The 10,654-nt window shown below is 34.7% G+C and overlaps 2 protein-coding genes across 4 annotated transcripts in view; one reads left to right on the forward strand and one right to left on the reverse strand.

Annotated features, from left to right (window-relative positions):
• The window catches only part of LOC127881065 (salivary glue protein Sgs-3-like), a 194,750-nt gene that overhangs the window by 23,864 nt on the left and 160,232 nt on the right, over positions 1-10,654 (reverse strand). The gene's annotated exons all lie outside the window — the stretch shown is intronic.
• LOC127881060 (kinesin-related protein 1-like) overlaps positions 1-10,654 on the forward strand; it is a 57,305-nt gene that overhangs the window by 4,872 nt on the left and 41,779 nt on the right. Inside the window, exon 1 of one of the 3 annotated variants that reach the window (XM_052428669.1) lies at positions 3,158-3,544. The exons of 1 other annotated variant lie outside the window; for it this stretch is intronic. In XM_052428669.1, coding sequence (XP_052284629.1) covers positions 3,482-3,544 — 63 coding nt within the window. In that variant the 5' untranslated portion in view covers positions 3,158-3,481. Of the gene's footprint in view, positions 1-3,157; positions 3,545-10,654 lie in introns of those variants that run through there. One more of the 3 variants, XM_052428667.1, reaches the window with a different exon arrangement.

Here is a 10,654-nt window from a genome sequence, read left to right on the forward strand (position 1 = left end):
TCAGGGACGACACTTTCCGCCGAAATTGGGTGTTTGGTAAGAAGAGACTTCATTTAAACGAAAAATGTCACAAAAGCGCAAAATGTTTACATTACATTGATTGTATCGATTTTACCAATAGAGACACCCTCTAGAGTATGTTTATTGGGAAGAACCAGTACTTGGTGTCTTTGTAAAGATCGATAGAACTTTCCCCGAGTGGAGGTCGAATCCTCAACCTCCTGCATATCATATCACACAACGCTACCTTTAAGTTGGGGTTTGTCCTCCGCATTCTTCATACTGCAATATAGGACAATAAAAACTATATTGAGTCGTGTTCTGAGAAAACTGGGCATAATGCATGTGCGTTAAATGTCGTCCCAGATTAGCATGTGCTGTCCGCACAGGCTAATCAGGGACGACACTTTCCGCCTTAACTGGATTTTCTTAGGAGAGACTCCCTTTAAACGAAAAAATACCATAAAAGCGGAAAGTTTCGTCCCTGATTAGCCTGGGACGACACTTTACGCACATGAATTATGCCCAGTTTCCTCAGAACACGACTCAATCATTCACACGTGTATGCAATAAATATGATTTGTGAACAATAAGTATACGATCCTATATTATCGATTAACAAGCTCCGTTATTATTTCTCAATCATATTTCACAGGCAAGTTTCTATAAACAAATATATCCATTCCACAACGTACCAAACAGACGTACCAATTATTCTGATATCAGTGTACACTTAATGGTCAGCTAATTTATAGATCAAACGAAACCATATACATAAACGGACATTTGTTAATGGACAATAAACACATGCTACTTACTTTAAGTAAATAGTAGAGAATTGTTCCAGGGCTGGGTGGTATGCTGTTTCGACTGTTAAAAATATAGACGGTCATTAAGCATTTCAAAACACAAAACACGGCAGGTTGACGTATTTTGGTTTATTTCGTTTCTAATAAGATCCTATCAAGATTGCGTTCACATATTAAGCCATGAGGAAGTTTGTGTTACATTAATCTTCCAAATCTCTACGCATCTAAATAATGAAAACTTTATTTTGATCATCTTGATAAATATGGATTACATTTTCTATATTCAATATGCGTCATCTTTTCTCTGCTGACATATATAAGATTTTCATTGAATAATTCGTCTCAATCCTATAAGGCATATGAGTCGCGATGTAGGGAAAACGGGGCTTAATGCATGTGCATAAAGTTTCGTCCTAGATAAGCATGTGAAGTCACCAATTCCGCCTTTTTTTTCTTGAATTCTTTCAACAAAAGTTTATTCTTATTGTCATCCAGTTAAGGCGGACAAAGTCGTCCCAGAATAGCCTGTTCGCATTGTACAGGCTAATCTGGGACGACACATTGCACACACGCATTAATGGCCGCTTTCCCAGAGCGCGTCTCGGATTATGGGTCAAATAAAATAACGATACAAGACATTTGCATTCCACTGCTCTTTTCATTGCCGTAAGGTCAGACTAATTGCCCTGCGCCCCACCGTGAAAGCGCAGTTATACTTGATTTGTCTCGTGGGACTGGCCATAAATTGGTCAGTATCGATATTCGTAGTTCGTTTAGACTTTATCAGACCTTACCACCTGTACACAGATATAATGTCCCGTACCCCACCATCTCTATCGCCATCTCCTTATTTTCGTCGATGATTGTCTAAATACTAGTATTCTTATTCTTCTGTTTCTTCGTTTGTTTCCTCTCATTCGCCTTTAATTCTGAATAACATTGGGACGACTTTTCATTATTTGTGAATGACTGTTCGGTTGCACTATATAATGATGTTCTGAGATTAACATTTTATGTAAAACCAAAGGGCTTCTTTAACCTCAATGTGTTTTCTGTATCAGTATGTGTGTTAAGAGTTCTTATTTTCTATCAATTATATACTGCTCTTTTATGTTTAATATTATATTACTGTAGTGTTGTCGTAATACTTATAATCAATATTCGTTTCAATAGTTATTCAAAAAGTGGTCTTTCGACAAATATGAGTCTAGCGTATTACTAGACTTTTTTACGAAGTTTGTGAATACATGTATAACGGAAGATGTTTAACCGTTAAGATAAAAAATCCAGTTAATAAAAGACACATTGATTAATAGTTCTGAATTAAACGCATTCATCTTCCAATTATATATTACCATTGACAGAAGGTTCATATATATCATTTTACCATATATTGAAAACTACTTAAAGGAAGCCGACAAGCGAGCTCAAAAGGCATGTCAAAGTTTGATCGACTTTCGCTCATTGCATATGAGCTTAATGATAGATATTTAAACAGCGCTGATGTAGGCTAACTAAAAAAGTAATTGGACGATATCAATCTAACGGTATACACAATTATATGTTTATAAAACGGAATGAGCTAGAGTGCGCATCATATCTTCAGTTCTAGTGTTTATATCGAACATGAATTAATATCTTTGGTTTAGCAACTGTAAATGTGTTATGTTCATTTGAAAACCAAAACGGTATACAACAGTTACGGAGAATATTTAACCATTGTTGTAATTGTTACATGTCCGTCCCAAAACAAGAAAATTTGCCCAAAGACTTGCGCTGCATAAATACATAATAAACTAGTGATGGTCAGACGTGATCTTAGTCAGCTTTTATTCTTCTTACATTTTTAGTAGCGCAAATTAAAGAGTGTATCATTATATTTATTCCTTGAGAAAACTAATGAACAGAGTAAATGGCAATTGAAAGGTTAAATCTAGAAAACCTTAATGCACGTGGGCCTGGAATGCACGAACGTGTTTTTGTTTTAAATAAAATCTGCGATACGCATGCGCGCACATGCGCATTTCTGGATTTTGATAACAGCGGTAAAGCAGATATCGCGAACACGGCTGCTGCATTTAATGCCAAGATAACAACAAGGATATGAAAGAAAGTCTTTCAGCCAGTCAGCTGATTTGATTTCCCCCATGCAGATAAGCACAGGAGGTAATTCGGATAAAATATTCTGCTTAAAAACTTTGTCACGATGTTCATGACTCAACGTGTTTTCAGTTGTTATGTTTTCAAAATATAACGCACTGTGTACAGTGTAAATGGTGCTATTCAATGGCTTGTTTGATAATTTTTCGCAAACATTTCGTTTTTATAGTTTTCATGTAAATGTTACATACACGAGAGGGATCTTATTCTTTCACTATGACATAATCGGATATTACATTAGATACAGATCAACTTTCTGCGTTGAAATAGCTAAATTTAAATACAACTATTATATAACAGAGAGGCGTATCATCAATTAACTGCAAAATTACAGAGTGTTTGCCCATACTATGTACAGCTATACAATTAAAAGAATCATGTATCGTCTCAATTGAACGTTGTAGGTGATCAGAGTGACGAGAAGAGTGTCTTAATAATTAATAAGGAAATAAAATAATATCATCCTACACATACTTGAAGTTGTGAGTGTGTGTGTTTGACAATTGCATGATATGTTAACCGAATCGGAATATTCACACCGACAGGATATTATTTACGATTTTCAAATTGAACAGGTGAGTAATATATTGTTATTATATCCCCGTACACGACGTTTGACGCAGGTTATATTTGAGTACGCTGTCGGCTGGTTTGTTGGTTTGGCGCTTAGTGTGTCGTATGGTTGGTTCGTCTGTCTGTCTGCATGAACATTTATAAGTTTCTTGAGCAAACTTCTTCCAAGGTCCACAAGTTATTGCAATGGAAACAGGGCAACGCCATGTCATGTACATGTGCAAGACTTCTGCTTTCATGCGCATTGACCAATACGTTCTTGAGTTAAGTTCCTTTGAACTAAGCCATTTCAAGGCACATGTTTTATATATTTTAAGTTTATGGAGCGAAATGCTGAATTGAATCTTTTATTATGACATCACCATGAAGTGTGGATGTACAATACACATTTAGTTTCAAGCGCATGTATTCAGTTATGTCTGAATTAAATGCCTTTGGAATTAGGCATGGACATGGCTGCTATTCCAGCAACGCAGCAGTTGGGTTTCTTTAATTCTCGTTTGTGAGACGGCCCTAATTCAATATGTTTTAACCCATGTATGCCTAGTGGACTCGCCCATCCTTCTAAATTGGATAAATTTATTTCAAAAATTAGGGATGTCTAGTTTATTTATTTCTATACTTAGAATATTTCTTACAGAAATTCCTTTTAGCAAACAGCGTAGACCAGATGAAACGCCGCATCATACGGCGTCTCATCTGGGTCTACGCTGTTTGCCAAGGCCTTTTTCTAGACGCTATGCATAAATGGGTTAATGACTCGTTTAATGAAGTGTAATATGTTTTAGAGCATCGATCCTCAATGATAATTCAAGAGTGCTATCTCGGCATACAGTGACTACAAATAAATATTATAGTAATCTAATAGATTATTCACTACTTCATGTTGTTTTAGTTGCAGTAGGCGTTATAATGTCTCTACCATGTATAAGCTCACGTCTTATTAACATATTCAACATTTCAGTTTGAGTTTCCTCAGTTGGTATATAATATTGTTTATATGCATCCAATGAAAATTGCAAAAATATTAACAATCAAATTTAAATTATGACATTATATATAAATATTATATTTGTAATGTTTTTTATAGTTGAAGTTTAAAAAGTACACGTATTCCGTTTTCATATTGCAAATAAAGCAAAGCAATTATACATTTAATTTATTACCAGACAAGGGAGACTACGGTTGTTAAAACATATATGCGCATAATGATAGTTATTACAGTATCAACGCTTTATTAACCGTTTATGCAATAACTAATAGTGAAACTCATACATGTCATTTAGTATGAACACGGATGTTTACACTGATTGTCGCATTGGATATTATAATTTAATACACCGGCTTTGGTTGAGTTTAAATTAGTCAATTATTACTTGTTTAAGTGTTCCTCTTGCAAGTGCACATGCACGTTATAAATTCGTGAATTATGTTCAAGAGTAACTAAGACACTAAGCCGTATAGATATTTAACTCATCACACATTTTTGTGCAAATCATTAGTACACATAACATCGTAGGAGTCATAATTCGTAAATTTGTATATTTACAATAGTCTATGTTGGCTGTAGATCATTAACTGTGGAGCTTGTATTTTGGAAATAAGGTATATTATATGTTGTTCTTGTTTTAAATAAAATGTTTACCGCTGTTCTATGAAAATAGTATTGTTTGAAACGATTTTAAGCATGCAGAATAGTATTGGCAATACACAGTTGATATCCTGTGGAACAACCACTAGTAATTTGATTTCATTGCATATTAAACACTGATTTAACGCATTATGCATGCGCGTAAAGTGTCGTCTCAGATTAGCCTGTGCAGTCCGCACAGGCTAATCAGGGACGACACTTTCCGCCTAAATTGGATTTTTGCTTGTAAGAGTCTTGATTTAAACGAATCATGTCATAAAAGCGGAAAACGTCTAATCTTGTACGACACTTTACGCATATGCATTAAGCCCAGTTTTCTCAGAACGCGACTCATATTATCTTACAGTTCCCGTCTGCGAACATTTCTTCCTTTTGTTCATAAAGATGCACAATATTATAATTTGTGATTAATGAGGTTAATGTCCAGGCCGAGTCATTTACCATCACTTTTCATTAAAGTTAAAGACCTTTTTAAGTGCGCTGACTTCTCGTTACGGTAGCCGTTAGCTACGTAAACTGACATAATAATAATGATGATGAGAGACAGCAGGAGGCCAAATTACCGTCACCAACCGTTTTGACTGGTGGTATGTAACCTACATTTAGTGTGACGTAACCTCCGCTTACTACAGCTGCAGCGACAGGAAAGAACCCTGGGGGTAATTAGCCGGTTGCGATTAATTTGACGTTGCAACAAGTGCATGACGAAATGAAACCAATGCGATCCAATGAGGCATTATTAAGGGATGGACGAATTCTGCCAATCTAATTAATAGCTCACATTAACCACGATCATGATAACTGTTATGCTTAATTGCGTTGTTGTGATCGAACTCAAACTCAAACTCAAATAATTTTATTTAAGTAAATACAGCCCATCGGCCCAAAAATACACATTATACACAAATTACATACAATCACATAGTTGCCTTGTAACTACTTCTATCCTTATTTTATTATACATTTTAGATATATATATTTATACATACTAAGTGATGTTTTTTCACATGTAGATATACATATAATTACAAAGTTATGAATTTATGTTGTTTAACAGATGGTATTCTTATGTTTTAAAACGCAGTCAAACGAAATAGCTTTCAAATACTAACACATTTACATATATTTAGAAGTTCGTTAATATAAATCGATTACGCAATACTTGATAATGATTGCTGTAATAAGTCAAAATTTCACGTAAACGTAACTTAACCCATTTATGCCTAGCGTCTAGAAAAAAGGCCTTGGCAAACAGCGAAGACTCAGATGAGACGCCGCATGATGCGGCGTCTCATCAGGGTCTGCGTTGTTTGCTTAAATGAATTACTGTAAATTATATTCTAAATATAGAAATTAATATACTAGACATCCCTATTTCTGGAAATAAATTGATCCAATTTAGAAGCATGGGAGATTCCACTAGGCATTAATGGGTTAAGTTGTGCGAACAGCTTGAAACTTTTTCCCGTAACAATATTTTATTAAACAAATAAATACTGAAAATTTTAAGATAAATGTCCGCATGGGTCAGGAAAAAACAACAAAGAGGAAGGAAAAGTGAGCCGATTCCAGCAATAAGCTTTTATCTATTAATATATATACATCGTTAGCCTAGTTAAGTAAAACACACATAAATAAGCCAATTTATTTCTACCGGGATATTATAACAAATCGTAAGAATTATCTGCAAATATATGTATCTATTCTTAGACACTTTTATCACGCTTATGTTCTTTTAGTGCTCGTCAATGATCCATGTAGGCTTATTTGTTCCTTCGGTTTATGATATATCTTGAGAATTGCTCGAAGTGTAAGATGATTTAGTACGCATTTGTATACTTTATGTTTTGAACTCCACGTGAATACTTAGCGGAGATACTTATTTATTCTCTCTTGTGATTTTCTTCAGATCTCCAGTGTATATGTTGATAGCTGGCGTCCGAACTAGTTATCCATCATTTTACTGTTTCGCACAATTTACTTTGCTTTGTTTCCGCTAAATGATGTAAGAAATTGACTATTACATTGAGTTTTAATTCATAATTAGAGTTTACGAAATGTTCAACATTGAAGGTACATGTATGTTTTTTTCGTCAGTGGAATTTTATAAAAAAGTGAACATTTATTTTCTTGTTGACTAAGTTATAATTACTGGAATTGGAAGATATGTTTCGTCGGTTTCTTTCGTTAAATCGTAAGTATACTTGTTTGTTGTGTTTTTATGAGAAACTAATATACAGTGTATCACGTGTTGATTGTTATAAGGAACGGTTCAATGGTTTACATATAATAACAACCACGTGCTCCCATATGTAATCTATATACAGTGTATGTGTAATATATAATGCTATGGTCGAAATTTAATATTCAAGTTGGGTCCTACAAATTATATATAATGATTTTTTTTCTGTAATTGAAACTCAACATTTTTGTGATGGTTTTACCACGATGTTTAAGAATAGGAAAACTTTTGCACAATTACCGTATTGCATCATTTTCAAAAATAAATAACGATCTTTCGCATGATTTGATAGCCGCGGGCTATTCTTAAACGCTTAACCCATTTATGTCCAGTAGACTCTCCCATCCTTCTAAATTGGATCAATTTATTTTCAAAATTAGGGATGTCTAGTATATTTATTTATATATTTAGAATATTTCTTACAAAAAATCCTTTAAGCAAACAGCGTAGACCCAGATGAGACGCCGCATCATGCGGCGTCTCATCTGGGTCTACGCTGTTTTGCAAAGGCCTTTTTTCTAGACGCTAGGCATAAATGGGTTAATAGCTGAACATCAAAACTCAATTATTAGGTCCTCATACCCGTTAACTCTTTGACATCGACGGCTGTTATCAAAGATGGTGAGAACTTGTCGGGAGAAGTTTGCGGTAATTTCCAGGTGGTTCCTGTCTTTAAGATCGGCGCGTGGATCTTGATTAATTCAGTTTCGCCGTGCAAGTGGAAGTACGGGTACTTATCAAACATGTATACGTGGCAAGCCTTTGGTACTTATCAAATCCTAACAGAAACATCTTTCATTTTTAAGGTTTTACAAGTTGCTTAATCATATTTTTTTAGTAAACATGCTAGTTTCTAGCTGACATAATTCTTATGGTTTATGCCTTTCACGTTCGGAGGATGGGGCATATAGATTTGACCTTGACCGTCTTTCCGTCAGTGGGATGTTTATGTTAAAAGTTTTGCTTCCCGAGTGATGAAAAGGAAATTGTACGCAAATATCTACATTGTAACTGCATGTGAACGTTCTCACATTAAAGTGATCTTTTCACGGTTTGGTAAATTGACAAAATTGAAAAAAGTTGTTTCAGATTCGCAAACTTTCGTTTTAGTTAAAGTTATGATATTTGTGAGGAAACAGTATTACTGAACATTTACCATGGTCTAATACAGCCACTATATGCATTATTACTGAACATTTACCATGGTCTAATACAGCCAATATATGCATCTTTTGACGATTTAAAAACCTAAAAATAAAGCGTTGCAACGCGAAACGATTGAATACTTTGGAGAGTTCTATTGTTGTCGTTAATTTTTGTGAAACTACGAAGATTACTCATATAATGCAAAAAATACTTCAATCAAATATGTTTGGCAGAATAGCCGAGCGGGCTTTCGCGTTTTTACTCCAGGTTACTCCAGGACTCCGGGGGTCACTGGTTTGAGTCCCGCTGCGGCTACTTTTTTTCCCTTTTTTAAATTTTATTATTGATTTTTTACTGGAGCTTTTAAGATCCAATGTTTACATTATCAATATAAAGCATTCAATGACTTATTTCAAAACATGCCGAAAACTGTGAAAAGGCCCCTTTAATATTTTCGTAAGATGTTACAACATAGCATGGTCTTTTTTTGTAAATTATAATATTTTTTTAGTGAAATTCGAAAGCAAATGGAAGTTTCAAATCTGTTCACCAGCATGCGACCTTGACACTGGATATATTCGTACGTATTGTTTCAACATTGGTGTAGTCTTAAGCCATTGTTAGTGTAATTCGAAAGCAAAGGAAAGTGTCCAACCTTTTAACCAGCATGCGACCTAGACACTGTATAATATTCGTACATATTGTTTCAACATTGGTGTAGTATTGAGCCTTTTTTAGTTTACTTCGATAGCAAAGGACAGTTTCAAACCTGTTAACCAGCATGCGATCCTAAACACTTGATATATTCGTTCATCGTTCAACTTTGGTGTACTCTTGAGGAACAAGTCGCGAACACGTGAACGCGCCCTTGTTCTAAGGACACACGTCAAGTTTGATTCTTTCAGTAATTCAATAAAAGCTCAAGCTGAAAAATCTTTCGAACTGGATATAATCGATTCATAAACGTATGTATGGGTGTTACAGCATTTAACCCATTTATGCCCAGTGGACTCTCCCATCCTTCTAAATTGGATCAATTTATTTCCAAAATTAGGGGTGTCAAGTATATTTATTTCTATATTTAGAATATTCCATAAAGAAATTCATTTAAGCAAACAGCGCAGACCCAGATGACACGCCGCATTATGCGGCGTCTCATCTGGGTCTACGCTGTTTGCAATGTCCTTTTTTCAGGACGCTAGGCACAAATGGGTTAATTCAGTGAACCGCTGATAATATTAGATGTAAGGCTGTCTACATAACTTGCTCTGTTGGATACACCTTCGGATGGTTGAGACCATAACTTAATAATTATATTATAAGGGAAGTTCGAGAGTAAGTTACTGCTCGATTTTGACGCACACATTCCGAATTGAAGCATTAGCGTTACGTCATTTTGATGTGAATTATTTCGAGATTATTTGAAAGTATGAATTGATGAATTAACACTTAAAAAGTGGTAATCATAGTCATTCCTTAAATGCATACTTTATTTCGATTCTCAAATGCTCAAGGCATGTGTCACACACAATTAATTTACATATAACAAAAAACTATGTAATATGACAACAAGAAATTTAAACTTTAAATGATATTTTCGTTAAATTATGTTATTCCTTACATGATTTTAAGAAGGCGCGTTTCTTTTGTTGCTTTGCTTTTCTGCCCAACAAAGAGGTATTATCCGCCGCTTGTTAATGTGTATCTATTATTATTTAACACACGTTTTACCGTTAAGGTGAATGTATTAGCATTTAAATTACATGCAAATACTTTCAGATATAATTACATAAAAGTTTTTGTATTTTACTAAGATGATATATTATTTTGCACCATTCATTCAAACGAGTTTTGCGTTTACATATTTGTGCATTTTTAAATGTTTCTTGTGTATATTTGTTGTGACATACGGACAAGCGGAGAGTCACGAGCATTCACGATCATTATCTATGACCATTTAATACGGACCATGCCCGCTTTGTGACATTTATAATTGAGCTAAATAGTGCAGTTAAAGTCCCAATGTCACTAGATCCCGTTGAGGTAGCCACAACAATAGATATAACTATGGTA

Source organism: Dreissena polymorpha, chromosome 5 (assembly GCF_020536995.1).
Source record: "Dreissena polymorpha isolate Duluth1 chromosome 5, UMN_Dpol_1.0, whole genome shotgun sequence".
Lineage (NCBI taxonomy): Eukaryota > Metazoa > Mollusca > Bivalvia > Myida > Dreissenidae > Dreissena > Dreissena polymorpha.